The sequence below is a fragment of the Tiliqua scincoides genome, chromosome 11, assembly GCF_035046505.1.
Source record: "Tiliqua scincoides isolate rTilSci1 chromosome 11, rTilSci1.hap2, whole genome shotgun sequence".
Taxonomy (NCBI): Eukaryota; Metazoa; Chordata; class Lepidosauria; order Squamata; family Scincidae; genus Tiliqua; species Tiliqua scincoides.
The window spans coordinates 21,721,514-21,748,754 of record NC_089831.1 but is presented as its reverse complement, the minus strand read 5'-3'; the positions used below and the strand labels follow the sequence as shown (position 1 = coordinate 21,748,754).

The 27,241-nt window shown below is 44.2% G+C and overlaps 1 protein-coding gene and 1 pseudogene across 1 annotated transcript; both read left to right on the top strand.

The window, feature by feature from the left end:
* ATP12A (ATPase H+/K+ transporting non-gastric alpha2 subunit) lies at positions 1 to 27,241 on the top strand. Its single transcript, XM_066639262.1, has 23 exons — positions 1 to 9; positions 4,785 to 4,928; positions 6,690 to 6,749; positions 8,106 to 8,309; positions 9,006 to 9,119; positions 10,099 to 10,233; positions 11,348 to 11,465; positions 12,721 to 12,989; positions 13,487 to 13,685; positions 13,809 to 13,918; positions 14,719 to 14,853; positions 15,810 to 16,002; positions 16,538 to 16,713; positions 16,842 to 16,978; positions 17,536 to 17,686; positions 18,711 to 18,879; positions 19,897 to 20,051; positions 20,399 to 20,522; positions 20,737 to 20,882; positions 24,076 to 24,209; positions 25,406 to 25,507; positions 26,095 to 26,186; positions 27,213 to 27,241. The coding sequence occupies exons 1-23, from the start codon at positions 1 to 3 to the stop codon at positions 27,239 to 27,241; spliced, it is 3,105 nt and encodes a 1,034-aa protein (XP_066495359.1).
* LOC136662900 (5S ribosomal RNA) lies at positions 9,154 to 9,277 on the top strand (annotated as a pseudogene).

Below are 27,241 nucleotides of genomic sequence, written 5' to 3'. Positions count from 1 at the left end.
ATGGGGAAGGTGAGTCAACGAGCGATTAAAGATTCAGATTTTTGGAATTGTCAGTTTTGAAAGCAAAATAGAGGTGTGCTTGACTTTGCCAATACAGTGGTGTTAAATAAGATGATTTCAGGGACAAGAGGTTTGGCTATGTCGTGATCAGAATGGTCACTTCCAGGGAGATGCAGTTAAGGAATTATTCTTCACTTCTGCATACAATTCTAATCTTTGTGGCTGAAGAAGAGGGGAACTTTATAAATTAATAGATGTGGCTCACAGTTTGTTGATGTGATCTGCATCTGCTTATTTTTCAAAACACTACAGCACTTGCTCTCAGATCATTCACTGAGTCTAGGGAAAGGAGTGTTTAAAAAAAATAAATTAAAATTTGCAAAAGTTGCATTCCTGTACATACAAACTTAGGAATAAGTCCTACTAAACTCGCTGGGTCTTACTTCTGAGTAAATATGGGCAAGATCCTGGTACACATACCATTAATTTGATTTTCCTAAAAATTATTAAAACTGCAAAAAAATAAAATAAATCTAAACTGATTCTGAGTTTCCAAGTCCAAGAATGGAACCAGACAACTGCCTTTTCTAAAATACAAACTAGGGTCATTGAGTAGGATTCATTAATCTTCAAGAATCCACTGATAGAGGAAATTTTCCCACTACATGCAAATTTGATTTATTTGTTCTATTTATACTCTGGATTTTTAGCCATGATGGGTTTTCCAAAGCTGCTTGCCATTTAAAATCCACATAAAAGTTCAGTATAAGTAGGAGTATGTTTATGTGTTGTGGGGGTGGGGAGAGGAAAGTCTTTTATAGCTCCTGGTAGTTGCTGATGAAATCTGGGTTCCAGTTACACCTTCCCAGGAGAAGACAGAAAGATGGACTGAAAGGATGGCTGATAGTAAAGAGGCAGCTTGCCCATTGATTTGCAGAGCTTAATAATCTAGTCCTATTCAGCATTTAAATGGCATTAACAATATGCTTGTAAATGTACCACATAGGACTGATGCTCTCAATGCTCAAAGCTGCATCTAAAGCAATTCAAGTCAGGATTTAAGCCTGCTGAAATTACTGGAACTTCAGTTAATCATAATTAAGTCATCCTACCATTTTTAATTGTGTTTAGCCATTAATGATTTTATTTGGATACAGCCCAATCTTTGTTTAACAAATAAAACAGAAAGAGTTGGTAATTTACAATGAGTAGTAGAAACAGGTGAGGGTATAAATCAAGTGGTTGTACAGGAGCATTAGGGCTACATTACCTACATTAAATTACTTACATTACCTGGGAATTAATTCAAATTGGAGAAACAGGATGGAAGGTCAGGTCAACAGGAGAACAGATGAATGCATGTTTAGCTGAATTTTGGAATATCTGTTTTACTAACACAATTTACACTGAATTCCTGCATTTCATTGTGTAAAAATTGTTGTGTCTTCCTGTATATAACAAATCAGGAAAACACAGTAACAAGGCACCTTGTTTAGAATGAGCCTGCCCAGGTTTAATTCATAACTTACTATTGTTGTGAAAAGTACCAAAACAAGTGCTTGAGTCATGCTGTGCACGTGTGTTCAGAAGTAAGCTCTGTGGCAGTAAGCAAGCTATGACCTACCCCTCAATCACCAAGAATGATTTGGCCTGCAAACTCAATTCCATAACCCTCAAGGAATTCGGCAAAGAATGGGGTCAGCCAATTGCTTGCCGTGCTACCAAACACCATGCAATTCATACATCAATTATGATCTGGAAAGCTATGCATATAAAAGCTGACAGGCTTGCACAAAAGAGGAACCTTAGGAGACAAAGAACAACAGCTTATCTGTACGTCCAAATTAAGCAGAATGGGTGGAGCACCTTCCAAGTATGAGTGATGGCAGCTGCTGAAGCATCCCATTTACCTTGTGCAGACAAGAGAGAAAGTGTGGATCTCTAACATATGCTCAGCCAGGACTCCTCAAAAAGAGGGAATAGGACCAGTCTGTTAACAAGCATTCAGAGCCTAGGCAGATAGGGCATTTATATAGAGGTTGGCCACAAGAACCACTGTGACTTTTACCTACAAACCTCTGAAGAACATGGGTGGATACTTGGTATTGCCACACTAGATGGATAAAGAGATAATTGCCCACAGCTCTGGTAAGGATATTATTTTCTCCTGTTTCACCTTACACTAGACACCTAACTGTGGCAATTACATACAATGCTGGCCACAGTCATGTTCTCCTCTGCAATGGATGAGAGGGCATCCTAAGGAATTCTGAGTTTATATGGGAATTGGTATCACCATCATTTTAAAATTTTGGTGGGCCGCTGTGAGATACAGAAAGCTGGACTAGATGGGCCTATGGCCTGATCCAGTGGGGTTGTTCTTATGTTCTTAAAATAGCTGCATGCACACTCATGATGCATGGCCAAACATACCCAACGCATCAGGATCAAAATACCAAAACAAAGTATATCAAAGTCTTATATATCATTTTGAAGGAAATGGAAAACGATGCCTTGAATGTACACAAACACGGGCAGTATTTCCATAGGGCAGTGTTTCTCAAACTGTGGGTCGGGACCCACTAGTGGGTCGCGAGACAATTTCAGGTGGGTCCCCATTCATTTCAATATTTTATTTTTAATATATTAGACTTGATGCTACCATGGTATGTGACTGCATTTGGGGAAATGTTACAGACCTGTACTTTTAACAAACTATGTATATTCTTTTAACAATGATAGTAAAGGAAACTTACTCCTGGGTAAATGTGGGTAGGATTACAGCCTAGGATAGTTAAAAATTTTCCGGTCATGACGTCACTTCCAGTGGATCCTGATAGATTCTCATTCTGTCCCGGTGGGTCCCGGTGCTAAATATGTGGGAACCACTGCCATAGGGTATGCACATAATTTCTGAAACTGGCATTTTCAACGGGTTGTGGGATAAGTTTGCGGATTTTAGTAGACTTATTGATGCTTACAACATTCTTCCTTTCTGAATTTCTCAGATGTTGAAGTTCCTAATTCTCTCATTTGCTGAGCAGAGCTGAACAAATGTGTCAGCCCTATGCTTTTCCAGTGCACCAGGATGCAGGTCTCTTGTTGTCTTGTGTGCTCCCTGGGGCATTTGGTGGGCCACCGTGAGATACAGGAAGCTGGACTAGATGGGCCCTTGGCCTGATCCAGCGGGGCTGTTCTTACGTTCAGTGGTTTCCAAACATTTCCCTTCCACTACCCACTTTGTCCATGGTAGGGCATGACCCCAACATTTAATGTTCCACTCAAAGCATGTCTGGGAGTCTCCAGAAGCCACTTCACAAGCCACAAAATGCCTTGCAGAAACAGTCGGAAGTGAATTCTGGTTTGCAGAAGCAAACTGGAAGTTGCATCAACAAGCCAGAAATAGCCTCCGGGTGCTTCTGCAAGGCATTCTTTGGCCTGCAGAGGCCAATGGAGTGGGATGTGGGCCTGGCCTGACCCAGAAGTGTCCTTCAGAGGCCCCCATAACAGCTTTGTGGCGGAACATTGAGTGTCAGTTCACAACCTTGCACACATCAGGTCGTGACCCACAGTTCAAGTAATGCCATGGTATTCCATTTTTGTTTCCGGAATTTTTTGGTTTAAGTCACTACACTAAATCCTGATGTGATCACATCAAGATGCCCCGTTGAGTTTTAAGTCATTTCTGCCCAATGTTGCATATACACAACAGGGACCAAATGTGTACACCTGTGGGCTGGGTGGAAATGGGTTAATCCATGTGCATGTGTGTTGCTCATACATGTTTGCTAACCTGTAAAGATGCAAACTGAGTGCGTGCTACTTCTGCAATTAATATTTGAAATTCCTCAAGTTAAACTCCAAGGCAGGGCCAATTCATGGAAAAATAAGAACACAGAATGAAGAGGGAGTTGAATTAGTTCATCCTTAGTATGGTTTTAAGCTGCCAGTGGCATGAGAGAAGGCAGACCTTTATGAAAATTCAGATTATTTCAGTGTTAGCTTTTGCTCTGCAGGGTTCTGTAAGGAGTGTGTGTGTGTGTGTGTGTGTGTGTGTGTGTGAGAGAGAGAGAGAGAGAGAGAGAGAGAGAATCACTGTACAGCTAACTAGAGATAGACAACAGGAACCTGAATTATTTGAGGAAGAATTGCTTACCTATTTCTTTCCGGATCTGGGGATTTCGTATTTACTTGGACTTGTTTACAGGGCAGGACCAATGCTTTAAGAATTCCCTATGCTTTCATTTTCATTTCTGGACTTTGTAGAGACCTCTTAATGGGTGCAGCTTGCAGTTGCTTTAACGTCCTTCATTCTCACCACTACCCCATCTTACCAAAGTATACACTGACTTCACACACACAACAAAGGGATCGATGTATTCATATACTTGTCTGCTCATCCAATACTCTGACTTGTACATGCTGTACATCAGTGATTGCTTGTATGCATTGGTAAAACAGAGGAAAATAAAATGATGGAGGACAGACAAAAACAAAATGAAAGCTGCAGCAAACCGGGCATGCTTCAGGTCAGAAACTAATTTTAGAAACTCCCCATGCTAAATCAGAAGCAGTGGAGCACCACCAGGTTGAACAAACCCACTGAACAGGAGTGGAACAGTCCTAGCCTTGAGGACTAGGAGAAACTTGCCTGTTAAAGGGACATCTTCTCTTCTCTCTGCACCTTCTCACCCCAAAAACGCTTCTCTAGGTCACAGATAAATGAGTCAAAGGAACAATGAGACAAATTAACTATTAGATTTCTTTACTCACTTATATTTCAGAAAAAATCAGATATTTACTCGGTGGAAGTCCATGGAACAAAAGACATGGAAAAAGTAGATGAAGATGATGAAAAGTACAAAGGTTTGAAAGGGAACAAGAAAAAAGGAAAGAAGACTGAAGATCTGAAGAAAGAGTTGGAAATGGTAGGCATCTTGGGAAACACTTATGCTCACTGCAAAGCTACTGATGGGTCCTTGTTAGTTCATTCCAGAACATGGGTAAATTGATTGGTTTCAGGCGCAGTCCTAACCCACTTTCCAGCACCAATATAAGGGTAATGCAACTTCAAAGTAAGGGAACAAACATTGCCATACCTTGAGGAGACCTCCGTGACTGCCCCCCAACTGCAGGATGCAGCACATGCCCCACTGGCACAGCTATGCCAGTGCTGGAAAGTCGGTTAGTATTGTGCCCTTCAGCGATTAAATATTTAGGCCAGATTACATGCCACATTTTCAGTCCTGAAATGATTGATTTACCTTTCAATGATCCAATAACCAGTAAAGGTATTATTTTGGACAGCAACAGCAGTGATATTCTTGAAGTACTTTTCAGATTACAAAGGGTTTTATAAATACTAATTACAATTCAATTAGGTAGGCTAACATTATCATTAGCCTGATTTCACTGAACAGCCACTAACATCCAGCCCTGGGCACTAGTTTTAGCCTAGAGAAGATCTACTCTGGTACGGCTGGGTTTGAAGTGGCATTGAGACATGCAGCTGCCATTGCTGAAGTTTCCTACCAATCAGCAAATCTGTGCAAATCTGGATAGTAGGAGAGGCTACGAAGGACATGGGGCACCATTGTGTGAAATGCAAGTATACAAAACAATCAACTGGGATGTGGTGGTGGCAGGTCAAGCAACCACCCGGCTTTCTGCTGGAAAGGCTCTTTCACTTTTGACTATGAGGAAAATTATCAGAGAAAATTATACTTTCCCTTGATGCCAAGTCCTGTACGGTGTGCTGCTACACTACCATTCATCACTGCCTTGCATCAGATACACTGCAAGATATGTCAGTGCCCTGCTTCAGCTTGCATCACTTCTGCATATTTAGGAGGAAGTGTGAAGAGAAGAGAGTGATGGGTTACAGTGGCCATCTCCTCTCCTCTCCTCTGCATATCCCCTTATCAGATTTTAGTCCAGGAGTTGGCAACCATGTGACATCACTAGGCCTGTCTTGTGACATCACCAGGCTCCCTGTGAGCCTCAGGGTTTGGGCTGCTGGAGACTTGGCAACTATTACTGGGGTACTCTAGCCGGCAGCAACTCCTGAGGGTCTCTGAGCCACAGCAGAGGTGACCTGGGAGATCTGAGATCAGATCTCCCAACAAATTTCTCTTTACTACAAAGCAGCCGTTGGGGAGCTGGTGCTGTCAGCTCCTAATTTGATCAGGGAAGCAGGGGAGAGGGTACTTAACCCTCTCCCCCTGCACCATTTTCCCTGATAGAAATTGCACACGCACACACCGAAATAGCTTATCCACGCCACTGTGGAAAGAATACATGTACAGATTCTTCAACCCTGAAAGACGACCGATCTTCCACGTCACCTCTGCTTTGGGCCTTAGGCAAGGGTCTCTCTCAGTCCTGGTCCACCAGGCTTTTTATTTGGACATGATAAAAACCGAACATGGGATGGGATGCGCACAAAGCACAGCAACTCTGCTATGATCCTTACTCAACGGTAAGTCACAACTGACATCATTAAGAGCCTTCCTTTGATCCGTGTGACAAATGAGGTTGCGTTAAAAATAAAAAAGGATTGGGACTAAACAAGCTGGGCTTGTGGTATCTTATTTTATGGTACAAAGTACAAGACAATACAAGATTAAGTTATATTATTCTTCAGATAACAAGACAGGAAAACACTGTTAATCTCTCTCTTTTCATTTTAGGATGATCACAAACACAGCATTGAAGAACTGGAAGAAAAATATGGCACCAGTACCAGCAAAGTAAGTTGATATGGAAGAGAGACAGAAAAAAACAAGGGCAGCAAACAGCACATCCTGTCTTCAGGGTTTGCCAGCATAGTGGCTTCTGAGCCAGTGGAAGGTGTTACAAATGTGCCATAAGGCTCATATGGACACCTGTTGTGTAAGCAGCGCTGGTGGCGTGGCCTGTGCGTCCCTGCCAGCGCTGCCTCCACCCTGCTAACCACTGGTGGAGGTGAGTTTTGTGCCAGGTGGTGGAGAGGCATTCCAGAGGTGAAGATGCAGTATTTCGGGATGGGACAGGCCCAGGAAGGGGTGAGATTGGCGAATGCCTCCTCTGCTATATCCTAACCCACTTCCTAGGCCAGACAGCCCTATACAGGGCCACTTGGAATTCTGCCAGCTAAATAGCTGACGCAGATCCAAGTAGCTCCATAGGCCGGCTGGAGTGTTACTTGGGTTAAGGGGAATAATATCCCCTTACTCAGACGAGACCTCCAGCTGACTCCTAACTAGCAGGCTGCGCTAGCACTAGTTAGGACTTGGCTGCCCATCATATTATAAAGCAACTGCAAATAAAAGTGAACAGCCACAGCGGAAGCAATATCCTCATCTTAACGTGGAAAAACAGAGCAGTACCTGGCCAGGAAAGCTAATGCCTGCTTCCTTGCAACCTAGAGGAAGCAAGCAGTGAGTCCGCTTGGATCAGCTTTCCATTATCTCTATGGCCCTGGTCATATTAATCCTATGCAAGTGTCATGTATCGTAGTACATATCTGATAGCAGTAGCCAGCTATAAACATTGCACTGCAAGTGACACTCCTCTGAGACCCTGAGCTCAGTGCTTGAAGACAGAAAGCTAATTAGAATTTTATATTCACTTGTCACAGAATGAGTTGGAATCTACAGAAATGAAAGAAAAGGTTTTGATTAGAGAGGGATAGTCAAGACTGGAAAGAGAAGCAGTGGTGCCATTTGGATAAAATAGCTCCGTTGTTTTGAAGCAGTTATAGCTGTTTCCCCTTCCTTGAACCACAAAGGGTTGCCTCTTGCACAATACTTATGACCCAAAGGATAGGAAAAGTTGGATGCTGCAGTGGAAATTTCTTGGGGGGGATAAACCAATGTGCCTTCTTCGATTATGCTTGGAGGGAGCATTATTCTGGTGTTTGAATATAAGCTGATTTGGTGTTTTATGCCAGGGCCAACTCTTGGAGTCCAAGCACAAATATTTTGAATCAGAACTAAAAGTTTGGCAGAAATGGGGAGGAAGAACATCAGCACCTCAGATATCATGGAACTCAAAAGTCAGTTTTTAAACATGCAGTACGCGCCGTAGGGATTTCTAATTCTAGCGATTTTTTTTGTCTCCTATAGGGTCTTACAAGTGCAAGAGCAGCAGAGATACTGGCCCGAGATGGTCTCAACGCACTCACTCCACCCAAATCTACCCCCGAAATTATCAAATTCCTCAAGCAAATGGTCGGGGGGTTCTCCATCCTCTTGTGGTTTGGAGCCATCCTCTGTTGGATCGCCTTTGGGATTCAGTATATTGAGAAAGACTCTGGCGCATTTGACAACGTAAGCATCACCATGTTTTCAGAGCATGCTCCGTGTTTCCTACAAGTGCTCCTACAGCCCATATATGAAAAAAGCACACAAAAATCAGTACCAGCATATTTTGTTCTTCCTGATCCAATGGCAACTCAGAATACCTGAGATTTTTACATGTGCTCTGGTGTTTATGTAATAGTGGCACTATTTCTAAATCGCATATTTGTGAGCATTAAAAGAAATGACATCAGATTCTGAAGACCAGCTGAGCTTTCCTCAGTTGCAAGTTTTCCTCAAGCACGTGTGTGTGTGTTTAATTTTAAATAGCTTCCTTCATTTGGATAATTATTAGATATTACACTCTTGCCTACAGTTCTCATGCATTTCTTGTTCAGAGAACAACTCTACCTCTCAATCTTTCTTGTGCATCAAACTCATTCTTGTGGTTTATTGACTCGGGGTGCAATCCTAACCCACTTTCCAGCACTGACATAAGGGCAATGCAGCTCCAAGGTGAGGGAACAAACATTCCCTTACTTTGAGGAGGGCTCTGTGAGTGAAACCCAACTGCAGGATGCAGCACATGTCCCATTGGCACCACTATGCCAGTGCTGGAAAATTGGTTAGGGTGGGACTCAGTTACATAATCTTACAACAGATATAACTGTAGCATTCTTGTGTTTCACTAATTCGAGTCACTTTTTTTGTTTGTTTGCCACTCAGCTCTATCTCGGTGTGGTTCTTGCACTGGTTGTAATCTTGACTGGGATGTTTGCTTACTACCAAGAAGCTAAGAGCACCAATATAATGGCCAGTTTCAGCAAAATGATTCCACAGGTGAGTATTCAGCCATGCTCTGATATGGTTAAAAATCAGGGGGCATTTTAAGATACCCTGCACATGCCCGATCTTGTCTGATCTCGGAAGCTAAGCAGGGTCAGGCCTGGTTAGTACTTGGATGGGAGACCGCCTGGGAATACCGGGTGCTGTAGGCTTATACCATGATCTCGGAAGCTAAGCAGGGTCAGGCCTGGTTAGTACTTGGATGGGAGACCGCCTGGGAATACCGGGTGCTGTAGGCTTATACCATGATCTCGGAAGCTAAGCAGGGTCAGGCCTGGTTAGTACTTGGATGGGAGACCACCTGGGAATACCAGGTGCTGTAGGCTTCTACCATAGTCTTTCGAGACTGAAGGTTGCCAACCAGCTACCTATACTGAACACTATCTCCTGATCTTGTCTGATCTTGGAAGCTAAGCAGGGTCAGGCCTGGTTAGTACGTGGATGGGAGACCGCCTGGGAATACTGGGTGCTGTAGGCTTATACCATGATCTCGGAAGCTAAGCAGGGTCAGGCCTGGTTAGTACTTGGATGGGAGACCGCCTGGGAATACCGGGTGCTGTAGGCTTATACCATGATCTCGGAAGCTAAGCAGGGTCAGGCCTGGTTAGTACTTGGATGGGAGACCGCCTGGGAATACCAGGTGCTGTAGGCTTATACCATAGTCTTTCGAGACTGAAGGTTGCCAACCACCAGAGGCGGTCACTTTGGGCAAATTGGGGAAATGAGTTTAACTCAATATTACTGCAATAGCATGACTCCATCTTGCCAAGCTCCCAAAACAACGTAGCTAGTGGGTAGCAATACGAGGCACCACTGTGCTAATAAACATGCCAGTTTGCAGAAACTGTTATATAACTCTGGATGGATAATGCACAGAAGAGCATTTTGTCTCCTGTATAATAATCATACCAATGGTTTTTATTTTGACTTTTTATACCAGACTTTTTATTTTGCATTTTTTTCCCCTCATTAGCAAGCTCTTGTCATCAGAGATGCAGAGAAAAGAGAAATGCCAGCAGACCAGCTAGTTGTGGGCGACATTGTGGAAATCAAAGGTGGAGACAGAATACCAGCGGACATACGAATACTCACCAGTCAGGGTTGCAAGGTAAAAAGCCAAGAGGGGAACAGTGAAGATTCAGCAGAATTAGGTGTTATTTTGCAGAGCAAGGATATGGAATGGTGACCATAAGTTCAAAGAAGGGACAACTCAAGACACAAGTCCTTTTGCACTTTTATAGAAATAATCTTCCCAAGAGAAAATGTGATAATTTAAAGCACTTTGGGTTGTTTGGACAATCCCTTTCTTGAGATTACATCACTTGCATTTACCTCAACTTTGCACTTGTTTATGTGATTAGTTAGCCAAAACAAGAGTTTAAAAAGTGTCTAGAACAGGGGTCTCCAAACCCCGGCCCTGGGGCCAGATGCGACCCACAACGAGCCTCTATCCGGCCCGCGGCCAACCTCTTGTCCTTTGAAAGCCTCTGGTCTACTTGACTGAACATGACCAGAGCTGCGCTCTGATTGCATCTGGAGGGTGTTCTGAGGGTCAGAGAGGATGAGTGAATGAGCCCACTCATTCATTTATTCATTCATCTAAGTTCCATCTCTATTTAAATTTTGTATTTAAATCTTTTTCCGGCCCTCAGCACTGCACCAGATATTTCATGCGGTCCTCTGGACAAAAGGTTTGGAGACCCCTGGTCTAGATAATCAAAAGTATGTTTTATGCTTCAGTAATTTATTATTTTGCAGAAAATGCATACCTTAGAAATTTGACTTAGTAATAGTGTATGGCTAGCATCTTATGTCAACCAATTCAAGACTATGTTGTCCACTGAAGCTCGAATAAATGAATATTTGTCATCATGGAAAAAAAAATGTTTTGGAAAAGATACAGCGTGTTTTCTGGGAACGTCCTTGCCATGAACAAAGATAGCAAAACTTAACCAGTTTGCTGCCCACAAAGATATCTGTGGCAACTACTCCAAGCAAGCTGTTCAATAATCTCCAGTCTTGAAGGGTCAAAAGATATTTGTCCCAGTTGTGTTCCGCCAAGTGGTATGACGACAATTGTATATGATATAGATGCCCTTGTTCTTCATGACTCAGTTGATTCTCCTCCTACCTGTCCCACAGTTATTTCAGGGTCATCAATGGTGAGTAAACATGATGAAGTCTCACCAGATCACATGTGTCCATTTGTCTTTGATCAACAGGTGGACAATTCATCACTCACAGGGGAGTCAGAGCCACAGTCCCGTTCCTGTGAATTCACCCATGACAACCCACTGGAAACCAAAAACATTGCCTTCTACTCAACAACCTGCCTGGAAGGTAAACATTTGTATAGTGAGAGGGGTGCAGAGGGCTTTAGGAAAGCTTTACATGCAAAAATAATCATCAGTGGTGTTGTCTCATCAAATATGCATCCATTTCAAATATTCGTGGATCATTTTGTTCCTATACAACATCACTGCAACACCAACTAGAGCTCCAACTAGAAAGTAGGACTGCATTGGGGAAAAAACAATTTGTTTTTTTTTACATCAAGTGCTGATATAGTCGGTGTTTTGAGCAAACCATTATGCTAATATGTGCAGAGCTGAAAGATTACAACAGTGGTTCCAAAAACAACACCACCCCCAGCCTCCTATTCCTGGCTCAGCCAGGCACCACCATCTATCACACAAAATCTCAAGAGATCCATGATGGTTGCACCCAAATCTCAAGAGATTATGTGAGGTTGAAGATGACGGTGCCCAAAAGTCATGACATTTGGGAGCAGCCATCTCGGACCTTGCAAGATTTTGTGAGCTCCAAGATGGTGGCACCTGGGGAAACAGGTAGGAGGAGTGACCATAGCACCCTAAGGTGTCAGGATGCATGATTTAGGAAAGTGAGCAACTAAGTTGCAACTATGTTGCAAAAGAGAGCAACTAAGATTATTACGGGGCTGGGGCACCTTCCTTATAAGGAAAGGCTATGGCGTTTGGGCCTCTTCAGCCTAGAAAAGAGACGCCTGAGGGGGGACATGATTGAGATGTACAAAATTATGCAGGGGATAGACAGAGTGGATAGGGAGATGCTCTTTACACTCTCATATAACACCAGAACCAGGGGACATCCACTAAAATTGAGTGTTGGGCGGGTTAGGACAGACAAAAGAAAATATTTCTTTACTCAGCGTATGGTCGGTCTGTGGAACTCCTTGCCACAGGATGTGGTGCTGGCGTCTGGCCTAGATGCCTTTAAAAGGGGATTGGACAAGTTTCTGGAGGAAAAATCCATTACGGGGTACAAGCCATGATGTGTATGCGCAACCTCCTGATTTTAGAAATGGGCTATGACAGAATGCCAATGCAAGGGAGGGCACCAGGATGAGGTCTCTTGTTATCTGGTGTGCTCCCTGGGGCATTTGGTGGGCCGCTGTGAGATACATGAAGCTGGACTAGATGGGCCTATGGCCTGATCCAGTGGGGCTGTTCTTATGTTCTTAGGAACACCCGGATTAAAATAGCTAAAAATTGTGGTGTTGTCCACACAGCCAAAGGAGGAAACTCTTTGTTGATTAGCAATCTTTTCTCCACAGGAACTGCTACCGGCATGGTAATCAATACAGGTGACCGCACCATAATTGGACGCATTGCTTCCCTGGCTTCTGGGGTTGGGAATGAAAAGACACCCATTGCCATTGAAATAGAGCACTTTGTCCACATTGTGGCAGCAGTCGCAATCACCATAGGAGTGATTTTCTTCATCATCGCTGTTGCTATGCACTACCATGTTCTGAGGTCCATCATCTTCCTCATTGGCATCATTGTGGCCAACGTGCCCGAGGGACTGTTAGCCACAGTTACAGTAAGTATGCACTGGCCCCCAACAACTTCCAGGGACAGTGCAGAACTGCGTGTGAAACGTATTTATTTATATGAGCATTTATATGCCACCTTTCCACCTCCTAATAGGCACTCAGAGCAGCTCACATTTTCTTCAAAACACAAAATATTATAAAAAAGCAATAAGAGAACTGAGAGCTATTAAGGCAAAAAAAGAGAAATAATTCCTAGTAAAGAGGAAGATCTTTGTCAACAGAAAAGGGGGTGATATAACCAAATGCTTGGGTTAAAGAAAAAAAAGAATCCACCAAGTGGAATAAGGACACTACTGAGGGGCCCACCTGAGTCTCCAAGCAAGGGGAATTTTAAAGCATGGGAGGCATGACTGAAAAGGCTCTTTCACAGCTCCCTCCCCTACCTCTGAAGGAGACATGCAGCAGGTTCTCATGAGAAATGCCTGCCTGCATTTGTTCACCACCGTCTGATTAATCCGGGCTGCAACTATCTCTATGCTTGTAGGTAGCACTGTCCCTGACTGCCAAGAGAATGGCCAAGAAGAACTGCCTGGTAAAGAACTTGGAAGCGGTGGAGACCCTTGGCTCCACCTCCATCATCTGTTCCGACAAGACCGGAACCCTGACACAGAACAGAATGACTGTGGCCCATCTTTGGTTTGACCAGGAAATCTATGCCGCTGACACCAGTGAAGATCAAACAAGTAAGTTTTGTTTTTGTTTTTTAAAAGGCTGACAATTGGGAAGATAAATGATATTCACAGTTTGAGGATTTAAGCTAGCCGTTTTCTAAAACGCTAAGACATTTCCCATTTTCATCTTTTCAGCTCAGACTTTTGATCAAACATCAGGCAGCTGGATCGCTTTGTCCAAGATCGTTGCCCTTTGCAATCGGGCAGAATTTCGACCAGGACAGGAAAACATACCCATCATGAAGGTAACCGACGTTAGCTTCTTTCTTAAGAAGTTGTAAGATTATCTGATGGATGACTTAAATAGTGATTTTTGTTCAGTACTTTCATTTAAAGCCATTTAGCACTTCCTTGGACTTTCCCAGGATGACAGTAAACTGGGTGCTGCAGCCGCTTAATAGCTATTAAGGAACTTAATAGCATCTAAATGTACAAGCAAAAAATAAGCTTGAAAGCTTTCTTTCCAAGTAAACAGAACTGTTGGTCAGGCAGCTAGCCCTATATCTTCCCAAAAACAATTTGGTTTCAGCAAATGCATGGACTTTTCTCCTTACTGCATTCTCTACATGCAATTTCAAGAACATACATAGTACAAGCATCTCCCTCTTTAAAACACCGAACAGTTACTAATCTGGCTATCAAACGGATCAAGTAAGAGTGTTCATACAAAGTGCATGTTAAGAACTGGAAGATGGCAATCTACAGTTTCAAGGTTTCAGACGGAAGTTTTTCTTTGCCTCATGATGCCAGGGATTGAATCTGGGACCTTTTGCAGAAACTCTTCCACTGAGCCAGATCAGATCAGCAACGTGAATGTCGAACTCATTATAGTTTCAAATCTTTCAACCACCAACTTAGTCCTAAGGCATTTTCTTAAGGGACTTATTAAATGGATAGTCATTTCACTAGAACAGTTGGCGCAATGCTGCAGAATACAATGGAAGTAGATTTAAATAATTCAGAGAGATTTAAATAGCGTTCATTAGCTTCTTAGATGACACTATGTAATGTTACTGAACTCTAATTTTCAAAAAAACGTCCTCAGAAAATTGTGGCAGGAGACGCCTCAGAAACAGCTCTGCTGAAGTTCTCTGAAGTGGTCTTAGGAGATGTAATGGAGATCCGAAAACGAAACAGGAAAGTGGCAGAGATTCCCTTTAACTCCACTAACAAGTTTCAGGTAAGTTTTATTTTTTTAGAAGAGATGCATAGAGGAATTGAAGGAAAACGCAGTATCTGATGAACTACAACATTTAAAAAAATGCAAGATTATGGGTACTTCTAGTGTTGGCAACCTTCAGTCTCGAAAGACTCTGGTATCGCGCTCTGAAAGGTGGTTCTGGAACAGCGTCTAGTGTGGCTGAAAAGGCCAATTCGGGAGTGGCAATCCCTTCCACACCGGGAGCAAGTGCAGTCTGTCCCTGGTCTGTCTCCCTGGCTATGGGCCTTCCTCCTTTGCCTCTTTGCCTCAGACTGTTGGCCAAGTGTCTCTTCAAACTGGGAAAGGCCATGCTGCACAGCCTGCCTCCAAGCGGGCCGCGCAGAGACCGAAGATACCCACCTCTTGAGGTGCACTCCTAAGGCCTTCAGATTCCACTTGCAGATGGGTACTGGCTGAAAAATAACTGGCAAAAATAGTTTGTAGAATCCAGGAAACAAAATCTGTGTTTGGAGGGTTTAAAAAACAACAACAATAAAAAACACCGTCACGACACTCAGTTACATAGAAATGCATGATTAATTTCACACAATTCAGAATGTTCTAGAAAAGAAGATGCAAAAGCACGAACAACAGTGACAGAAGCAAAAAAAAAAAAAAAAAACCCTGTTCATCCCTCCAATTCTTCTGGGAAAGTTGCCTTTTTTTGTAATCTTTAGTCTTTACAATCTCTAAGATTTCCACCTATAGTCTGCAGAAAGAACAGTAGACTCAAACCCAATGAACTAAGGGGCATATACACACATATATCTCATAGGAAGGCTGCCATAGACTAGCCTTGCAATCTGATGGCCACCCAGGCTCAACATCGCCCATGTTCTTTTCCTCTTCTTTTGTAAGAGCCAAGTTTAAAATGATTCTGAAACTCCATAGGGCAATGCGTGTTAACTACTGCATCTTCATGCTTGTGCCTTCAGCTTTCGATCCACGAGACCGATGACCCCTCCGACAAACGGTTCCTGCTGGTGATGAAAGGGGCTCCTGAACGAATTCTGGAGAGGTGCAGCACTATGATGATTAATGGAAAAGAAGAACCGCTAGACCAGGAGAAAGCGGAGGCGTTCCAAACAGCATATATGCACCTGGGGGGCATGGGAGAGAGAGTCCTCGGTGAGCTTGAGTGTTTAAAAGGAACATGCATGAAGGAACTGCAGTGATGTGCTCATATTTTGCTCGATTTACTGTAAGCTGCCTCGTGAAGTTTTTAACTGGAAAGGCGGGGTATAATTCATACAATATTCACGTTTATTTTTTTGCATTCTTCTATTGCCCTTCCTCCAAGGAGCTCAGGGTGGTGCAAATAGTTACTTCCCTCTTCTTGTCCTCACTGCAACCCTGGGAAGGCAGGTTAGGCAGAGAGATAGTGACGGAGACAGGAAGCTTTGTGGCTGAGCAAATGTAACAATCCCAGTTCTTGCCTGGCTGGACGATGCACCCCCTGAGTTTAACCTTTTTCTAAGGTTTTATCAACTAAACTCTGGTCATGGTTGGGTTTTGATTATTTGACAGTGAGCATTCTGTTCAGAGAAAGAGTGAAAATGAAAATAATTCAGTGCAATGTTTGAGCAAGAAAAAGAGATATTGGTCTTCTTAGCCTTTCCTCCACACTCCCTTTTTTCAATTACTCTGTGCTTTACAACCCTAGGCTTCTGTCACTTGTACCTGCCGGAAGAAGAATTTCCAGACACCTATCCATTTGACACCGATTCCATGAACTTCCCTACTTCCAATCTTTGCTTTGTGGGGTTGATGTCAATGATTGATCCTCCCCGATCCACTGTGCCAGACGCCGTCATGAAGTGTCGGAGCGCAGGGATTAAGGTAGGCTTTCTAAAAAGTGACTTGTAACCATGGGGTTCTTGTGGGTTTTTTTTTTTTTTTTGACACATTCATTCCTCCTGTCGATCTGTTAATTTTAGTTTCCATCTGAATACCTGGCCTTTCTTTAGGTAATCATGGTCACTGGTGATCATCCCATTACAGCCAAGGCCATTGCTAGAAGCGTAGGCATCATTTCAGCCACCAGTGAGACAGTAGAAGACATTGCAAAGCGCCTCAACATTCCCGTTGAGCAAGTGAACAAACGGTAAGAAATAAAACTCCTCCATCTTCACTGCTGATCTATCACTGTTCACGCCGAAACCCTTTCATGTGGCTTGTTTCCACTTTCACTCAGCTCTGACTTGCCCGCCTGTGGCAATGTGCTCATTACACCTAGTCTGTGAGCACAATGGCCATTAAAGCAATTTATTTAAAATGTCATAATCAGAAAAACTTGGACGTCAAAAATGGATTGGTTCTCCCATTTTGTTGCACTAGAAAAAACATCTCAGACTGAATTATTCCCCATCCTTTGGAATACAAGCACTGAGGTTTCCCTGCTATGCTATGCCAAGGCCTTCATCTCGCGCTTCAACAGTATCTTGCATGAGCTATGGCTTGAATAAACAAACTTTCCATGCTCCCCAGTGAACGGCTGCAATCCTATACATGCTTCCTGGGGAATAAGCTTCACTGTAGGATCTGCTTCATGAGTAAACATGTATAGGGTTGCACCGTTGGTATGATAGAAACACATATTTGCGCCCAATGTTCAAACTCGACGCTATAGGCTTTAATTGCGACAACCTGTGCCTCTTGCAGAGATGCCAACGCTGCTGTCGTTAATGGAATGGAGCTGAAGGATATGACTTCAGAACAGCTGGATGATATTCTGATCAACCACTCAGAAATAGTCTTTGCTCGCACGTCACCCCAGCAAAAACTGATCATAGTGGAAGGCTGCCAGAGACAGGTGAGTGATGGGTGAGAACAGAAAACTGTGCATCTGATGCCAGTAGGCTGCACCTTGATGGTCTTTCCCAAGAACCATCTCCAGTGGAAAACATTTATTACAAGAAAACTGATACAGGCAAAAAGGAAGAATAATTTTATCCATCTCCATTTGCTCAATGGGTCTTATCAAATCTCCAACTATAATTCTGTATGGAAACAAGAATCTTTCCGTGGGGCTTTGCCTTCTTTGGAAAAGGCTCAAAAATGTTTTGTTCTATTTTAACCACTCTGATTCCCAGATCCTGAGCAATAATTAGCTCTCTAAAGCATAAAGAGTAGGGAAAAAAAAAACCTGTACTGTGCATACATGCTATATTTAGCAATTAGATCTTATAAGCTGTTTGGCACAATATTATTTATAACTTGTCTCAATACACTAAGTCACCCAGGGACAAGATATCGAGCATTTGCCTTAATCAGATTTTCCCTCTTCCTGCTTAATTCAGCTCATGGTACCCTAAATCCCTTTTCCGCAAGGCACTGTGATCTTCCCTAACAAAGACGCTCAGGTACATGAAACTCACTCAACAGATACGGATTGGGCCAAACGGCATTTTTTCACTGCCTGCCTAAACCCAATCCATGTTCCAAGAAACAGATTTCACTGGAAGAATTTCAGGCTATCATTAAAAAGTTCAAGGGAAAAATCTTCCCTTGAAACTGGAACATTTATCAGGATAACGACATACAGATGCTGAAGGCCGCAATCCTAACCAACTTTCCAGCACTGACATAAGGGGAATGCAACTCTGAGTTAAGGGATTGAACATTGCCCTACTTTGAGGAGACCTCTATGACTGCCCTCCAACTGCAGGGTGAAGCCCTAGGGGCACAGCTATGCCAGTGCTGGAAAGTTGGTTAGGACTGCACACAAACTGTTTTTAGGAAGCTCAACACAACACAACTCAAGCAAAAGGAGTGTTCTGGGCATAGCGTTTTGGGGTTTTTGTTTTACTAATACCCCTGCACTCTTCTTCCTCCAGGATGCTGTAGTTGCTGTGACAGGGGATGGTGTAAATGACTCCCCAGCTCTGAAGAAAGCCGACATAGGAATCGCTATGGGCATTGCAGGTTCAGATGCTGCTAAGAATGCAGCTGACATGATCTTGCTGGACGACAATTTTGCTTCCATTGTCACTGGAGTAGAGGAAGGTAAGAAGAGGCCATTTCTCTCAGGCTTAAGTGTAAGCAACTTACGTGCAGGGCTCTGTGTGTCCCGTACAACACAGTTTTCCACGTTTGAAGAAAATGGCACAAAGGCAATGCAGTGTCACACCAAACTTTGCACATGCAACTTCTTATAGCATTTGATCCCTACACACCTCCTTTGAATTCTGCATGCTCTGCACCTGCCCTAATTTTTTGACATATTTTATGTTCTGCTGCTTAATAAGTAACATTGCCCTGCAGGCACAGACTTTTTCAGAACTCTGAGCAGCTGCTGCAGGGTTTTACTTTTCATCGTATTTCTGTAGTCTTGCCAGTCACTCCCCCAAAGTTAAGGCAAGATCTGGAAGGGACCAGCCATGCAGATGGCACCTCATGCTGTCCACATTTGAGGCCTATCTTAACTTCAATTATCATAATTCCTTTGAAAGGGAAAGATACCCTGCTGCAAATGCTTATTTATTAACAGTATTTATATTATGCTTTTCAACAAAATTCACAAAGTGGTTTACAGAAAAAAAAAATCAAATTTAAACAAGTCCTCATTTTCTGGAACTGATATCATGATAAAAGAAATGAAAATCTCATCTTACTTGAGACTTCTGCTGCAAAGGCTCTGCTCAGTAAACAGGCTCCATGCATGAGGTTTTCACTGTTGGAAGGGTTTTACTGCCTACCTACCCACGCACCCACCCTGAGCCTCTCACTGACATCTTCAGGGTTGCTCTGTGGTCTCCAACCTGGAAGTAACTGGTGATGACACCGTTGTCTCAAGTGTCATTACCACTTACGTCTGGGTTTCGAATGTTGCATCTGCAGTGCGGAGGGTGCTATGATGGAGGTGAGTTCGGGAAGTGAGGCCCCAGACAAAAATATTCACAATTCTACAACATTGGGAAATTGAGATAATTTGCATATCTGAGAAAGAAAACATTTCAGACTACTGGGAACACCATTCATCCCTTCCAGGCCATTTAACAATTACCCGTCTCTGTTCTACAGGTCGCTTGATCTTCGACAACTTGAAGAAGACAATTGCCTACACTTTGACCAAAAACATTGCTGAGCTATGTCCTTTCCTGATCTACATCATCACCAGCATTCCTTTGCCCATTGGCACCATCACAATCCTTTTTATTGACCTGGGCACAGACATTGTGAGTTCTTACCTCCTAGAGAATGGAGCCTTCCCATTATAAATTTCAAGCCAACACATTCTAGCTTTGTGTGTATTTTTATAAGTCAAGTGGATCAATCATCAGTTACTTGCTAGCCTTCTTGCTGCTTGTGATGGTGCACAAAACCTTTCTGAACAAGTATTCAGGAGTAGCATAAATGTAATTAAAGAATTCCTTTAAAAAAAATTACCTCTTGAATTGTTAGGCTAGACATTGATTTCTTTTTCTGGCAATTGGATGCAGTAAATGAAGAAATCAACAACAGATGAAGGCTAGAATCATGCAGCATGTTTGTTCATCGGACATTTTGTTCACTTCTGCTACAGATCCCTTCAGTTGCACTTGCCTATGAAAAAGCCGAAAGTGACATCATGAAAAGGAAGCCACGACACAAGAAGAGGGACAGGCTGGTCAACGAAGAGCTTGCAGTGTACTCCTACTTGCAAATCGGTATGTTGGTTGAATGGGTAATGTTTTAAGATCCATTTATGGCCGAGATCTGAATCACCCCAGGTCTTCAGCGGACAAGCCCAATGCTTGATCAGTGGGGATGCAGGGACCCCAGGAAAACTCATGAAACATGCATTCAGCCTTTTGCTTTCTCAGCTTCCTCTCTCCTCTGTAAAAAAAAACATCTCAGGATTTTCTTTATTCTCTTTTTCAGGCATTATTCAGACCATTGGGGCCTTTCTGACCTACTTCACAGTTTATGCCCAGCAGGGCTGGCTACCTTACACTCTGCTCAACATCAGAGTTCGCTGGGAAGATGAATTCAATGACGACTTGGTGGACAGTTACGGACAAGAATGGGTACGGTACCTTAGACTTTTCTTCAGTAACATCACTAATTGCTACTAGAATAGAAGAAATAACACCTCCCCATAGGAGAGATGTGATTTAACCAATTCATTGCTAGTTTATGCCATTGTTTTAGTTCATGTATTGCCATGTACGAATCTATTCATGCATAGGCGCGGCTATGGAGCACCCCTTTTTCAGACCCAAGGATTGCTGAATTGAGCCAAATTCAGGTTGCTGGTTCTCAGTGGCCTCTACCAATATAGCTACAGCTATACATGGGGCAAGTCCATGAGGCCACTAAGAACATAAGAACAGCCCTACTGGATCAGGCCATAAGCCCATCTAGTCCAGCTTCCTGTATCTCACAGCGGCCAACCAAATGCCCCAGGGAGCACACCAGATAACAAGAGACCTGCATCCTGGTGCCCTCCCTTGGACCTAACATAGCCTCCCCTACCAGGCAGGTAGACCTGAACTCTGGAGACTTTTCTAGCTGCTCTGCTCTGCTCCCTGCCTTGTTTGGCATCTCCCCTCCCTCCCTCTTTGTACCCCCTGATAAAATTCCTCTCAGAGACTATGAGATTCATCACTTCTGCTATTATGGATTTGGCCCAGAAAGGGGGTTAGGATATCAGTGGTGCTGGCGCCAGCAATTCACCCCCTCCTAGGACACAGTCCACCCCCCACCCCTCTGCACCCTCTGCCTGCCCATTCTGCCCCCTCCCTGCCCCTATTCTACCCTCCCGCCACCCCTCATAAGAACATACTCGCTGGATCAGGCCATAGGCCCATCTAGTCCAGCTTCCTGTACCTCACAGCGGCCCACCAAATGCCCCAGGGAGCACACCAGTTAACAAGAGACCTGCAAGGCTTCCTGGGAATTGTAGTTAAGAACATAAGAACAGCCCACTGGATCAGGCCATAGGCCCATCTAGTCCAGCTTCCTGTATCTCACAGCGGCCCACCAAATGCCCCGGGGAGCACCCCAGATAACAAGAGACCTGCAAGGCTTCCTGGGAATTGTAGTTAAGAACATAAGAAGAGCCCCACTGGGTCAGGCCATAGGCCCATCTAGTCCAGCTTCCTGTATCTCACAGCGGCCCACCCAATGCCCCAGGGAGCACACCAGGTAACAAGAGACTTGCAAGGCTTCCTGGGAATTGTAGTTAAGAACATAAGAACAGCTCCGCTGGATCAGGCCATGGGCCCATCTAGTCCAGCTTCCTGTATCTCACAGCGGCCCACCAAATGCCCCAGGGAGCACACCTGATAACGAGACTATATTATGCCAATGGGATACGGCTGGTTACTTCAGTACCACATATCATACATTCGTAGTTCTGCTTCCACAATTCCATGGCTGACAGGATATCCTAAAGCGGTTCACCTCCATGCTCCTACGAGGGCTTTGCATACCACCGCTATGCCACTGTACACTTCTGACCGAGAGCATCAGCACATATTGCTCTGCTAGCACGAGAGCCTTGCTCAGCAGGTGGCATCCAGTGCTCTTTGCTGGGATACTGGGCTAGCTCATAATCAACCCTGTGCCCATTCCTACATGCTTGTTCCCTCTTTTGCCAGCACACAGGATCAGGCCACCAATTTGTGCATATTAGTAATACAAAATTCATCATAATCTGCAGAAAGATCACACTCGATAACATCTCTACCCTCAATTCTACATACAATTCTATGCTGCAGAGGATCTTAGCCAAAAAAAAGATTTCCCAAGTCTAGAATGTATTATGATAAAAATCCCAGACTGGTAGGATGTTTAACAGAAATCCTCCTCTTCCAACAACCAAGATAAACAGTCACTCTGTGTACAGTGCTCTACTGCTTTGGGGAACATTCTGTGCATACTGCCAGACAACATGTCCTTCTGGTCATGCCTTATGGGCATGGTTGGGACAGGCTAATAGTGTGACAGATTCAACTCTGCACACAGAGTAATCACAGAGTTTGTTTTGGCAACCTTCAGTCTCGAAAGACTCTGGTATCGCGCTCTGAATGGTGGTTCTGGAACAGCATCTAGTGTGGCTGAAAAGGCCGATTTGGGAGTGACAATCCCTTCCACACTGGGAGCAAGTGCAGTCTGTCCCTGGTCTGTCTCCCTGGCTATGGGCCTTCCTTCTTTGCCTCTTAGCCTCAGACTGTTGGCCAAGTGTCCCTTCAAACTGGAAGAGGCCATGCTGCACAGCTTGCCTCCAAGCGGGCCGCTCAGAGGCCAGGGTTTCCTACTTGTTAAGGTCCACTCCTAAGGCCTTCAGATCCCTCTTGCAGATGTCCTTGTATCGCAGCTGTGGTCTACCTGTAGGGCGCTTTCCTTGCACGAGTTCTCCATAGAGAAGACACAGAGTAACCACATACTTATAATTCAAGACCTTTGCTAGATCTGCTACCAACCTGGGGCTCCATGAAACAGGCAAATGCAGAGGCCTAATGCGCTGTTTCAGCCCACAGCCACCATGCAGAACAAACAACAGCTCAGCTTTCTGATCTTTCTGCTATTACTAGAGGAAATGCAGCCAACTCCTCATTTAAACACATGAGTAACCTCAGAACCCTTCCAGGAACAGTCCTTTCCCTTTGCAATGATGCCTATGCCACAACTTCATCTCCTTCAAAGCAATGTGACCCACTCAGCCAAACTCTGCCCATTCGCATGTTAAGACACCTTCTGGTTTTGCTGCCTGCCTGCCTCCCGCTGCAAAAACCGGGATGTTGCCCAGCCCTCGGGTCATTCCATGAATACATCCTCCACAGCTCTCTGATGCCTGCTGATGCACACCTGTCCTGATGCACTAAAAAAGACAGTTTACCCCAGAGTTCTCCCCGGCTGAGGTGACAGGAGAAAATGCACTGGCACTGAAGACCTCTCAGCAGTAACCTCACTGTCTACAGCACTTGCCCCCGTTCTGTGGAGGTGACAGATAGGAGTGGCTACTGTTTCCTCTCCCCCCCCCCCTTGGGAAGTGCCCAAGAGGCAACCTGGGACACTGTGAAGCCTCACTCAGTAAAACCAGTGCATTTCTGGTGGAGGATAGAAGGGCAGTAACCAGCATTGCTACGTGCCTCAAGTGGGAACTGGCAGGGGACTTTCCATGCTGTGAAAGTTGTGTTCAGCTGGGTGTGTCACAAGATACGCAAGCCTGTTTTAGTTAGCCATGTAACACAGAACCTTTACTTTCTGTTGCAGACTTTTGCACAGCGGAGATTGTTGCAGTATCACGGCTCCACTGCCTTTTTTGTCAGCATCACAATTGAGCAGGTAGCAGACTTGATCATCAGGAAGACACGGCGTAACTCCATTTTCCAACAAGGGCTTTTCAGGTAGGAGTCTATGGCTTCTTTATTTTCTGGTCCAACTGGGGTGCCAACAAAACATATCCTCAGTCACTGATGAAATGCAAGACAGGCACTGATGCACAGTGGATCCAGGAGCACAAGGTGATCAAGGGTGATTACAGAAGCCAACCTCTTAACACACACACACACACACACACACACACACACACACGAAACCATTCTTAGCATAAAATTCTTACTTTCTGCAGCCATACCAGAATACAAAATTCATGCATGCACATTTCCTGTTATGCTTTGCACATGTGTATGGTACGTTCTGTATTCATATACAAGGACAAAAGGTGAAAATCTTCTGTTCATATTAATGAACTTCTCCTACATCAGTGTTTCTCCACATTTGTCCTCTGCCATTTGTTGGCATCCTTCAGTCTTGGAAGACTATGGTGTCACGCTCTGATTGGTGGTTCTGGAACAGAGTGTCCTCTCCAGTGCGCGAAGCCTGGGTAACGTAGATATGGAGGGTAGACTGTTACCCATGCAGCAAATCCCCCCTCTCCCCGTTGCTAGAATGGTCCAATGGAAAGGCAGAAGCCAGTATGGTTGGTTCCAGTGGCGTCGCAGGAGTTGCCAGAACGTGACTGTGTTCAGCCATGAACCGCCTCAGGGACTCCGGCTCCGGATTTTGCCTCGAGGTTGACTCCTGAAGCCTTTTCCATAACTGGATGTAGTCACAAGGCAGTGGAGGTTTGGGATCAGAGTTTTCCTTCTCTCAGATGAGCTGCCTTCCCAGGCTGACGAGTCCCATCTACCTGTGGCTGTTTAGTCACCTCTTACGACAAGTAGAGCCAAACTGAGGGCCTATTCTTAGCCCCACCTATTCCAAGTACCACTGGAAGCAACTGGTGATGTCATCATTGCCAGTTACTTCTGGGTTGGGAGGCCAGATGTAACACACCAGTTAGAAGCTCATGGTGGACAGGAGGCATTCTTGAGCGCAGAAAAGCATGCTTTGGAGCTCTACCTGCCAAGCTGAGACTCCTACCACGGTTTGTTGCATCATGCTCCTGGTCTCACTGTTGGGCAACAGTGGCCAGGAGACCCATGGTTCCCCCAGACACCACCTCAAGTACCACTGGTGGGTACCCTTACCACTGGGAAACACTGTCCTACATGCATTCTATAGATCACATCACCACTTATTCTACTGTTTCTCCTCACAGGAACAAAGCCATCTTTGTGGGCATGTTCTCCCAGTTCTCCATTGCTTTGATCCTCTGCTACGGCTTCGGACATGACTATATCTTGCACTTCACACCGCTCCGGTGAGTTCAGCTTCTTTCCTGCAAGATGTCGATCATAAAAATCACATGCATAGTTGTTACAAATGCCAGCCATTGGAATCCTAAGGAGGGAGTTCAAGAGACTTAGGAGATACCCAGTGAGCAATGAAAAAAGACCCTTCAGTATACTGAAATTCTATCCCAAACCCAACTCTTATGGAGAAAATGCCAAAAGCAAGCAAGTTTAAAAGTTTTCACATGAATGTTTCAAAAACAAAACCATAATCTTTTGTATAAATATCTTCACTTTTAGTGTCTTATTAAGTCACACAAAGAGAGTCCCCAGTCCATGCTACTTCGCTCTACAGTCCCTGCACTGCATGGTTTAGGCAACATTAAAATTTTTTTTTTGCTTATCATGCCACACCATCTGTAAGCAAAAGCATTTAAATTTCTCAACGGCTGTGCAGAGGAAATCCATTCTGGTGTAAGGATTGAATGTGAACTAGATCCAGAATGGTTGAGCCACACCAGAACACAGGTTGCTGTGCCAAGTGTCTCAAGAATGCAGCCAAATACACAGTTACACCTTCAGAACTAGAGCTCATGCCTATTACTCCCTTTCCCAGGGTTCAATACTGGTTTACTGCGGTACCTTTCGCCATCTTCATATGGGTCTATGATGAAATCCGCAAGCTGCTCATCAGGAGATATCCAGGAAGTAAGTAACACTGTGCCTTATACACAATTAGAATTTCCATACTATCCAGTTCAATCTCCCATTATGTTTGCAACACAGACAGTTTTAAATGAGTACTCATTATTTTAAGTAGCTATTTAAAGCTAGATAGTCTGACCTTCCAAGTGCTATGCTGTTGCAAACTCTGTTAAGATAATGATGTTTGCAAGCTGAGGCTCAAACTCCCTTGGATTTCCATCAACCCCCTTTTTTAAAAAGTTCCAGGAGCAATTAATGCATATAAAGGAATGGGGAGTCACATGCCCACATGGAGACACCTGTCTGAGAGGGCGTTTTGGTCAGGTTCTCAAACTCTAAGGGATGAACTTGTGTCAAATGCAACACAGGCTCTATTCAGCAGGGGTGGTTTTGTTTTCTTCATGGTGCTAGGAGAAGCAGCACTTGCAAAGATCTAGGAAAGGCAGAAGAGGTCCCCTCAGGTCAGAAATTCTACCTGCCATGACACAAATCATTTGGTTAAGCCCTCAGCTACGCTACTACATACAGTTTTTAATCAAGCGATGCAAAGGCTTGGAAAGAATCTAGGCAAAAGGCGGTTGGTTAGTTGAAGTTTAGGAAAACCAGCCTTTTCCACGTCTCCTTCAGACCCTATGCTCTAGCTGCCCTGAGACTATGTCACATATAGGTGAAGGGGGCCAGGCTTCAGAGTAACCACTCCCAATATCGCATGCTTGGGCACCCTCAATTCATTACTGCTGGTCCTCCCTGAATCAAAACAACTGGGTAGAAAAGAGGCTGGGCCCTGTGCCATTTTGGAAGCCTTGGAAGCCAAACACATGCAGAAGAGGCAGAAGAGGCAGCCTCAGCACGTGTGCACAGCTGAGAGAGGAAAAAGTGAAATGCTCCTTTATCTCTTCTCAGTCACATCCCCATGGGACACCTGACCTGGGAGGGGGCAGGTTAGCCCTTAGGCCAGCTCAGCACTTTGATGCTTGACATATGTTTAACTCTACTTCCCCCCCTTCTTTTTTCTCCTCCTACACACAGGCTGGTGGGACAGGAATATGTATTATTGA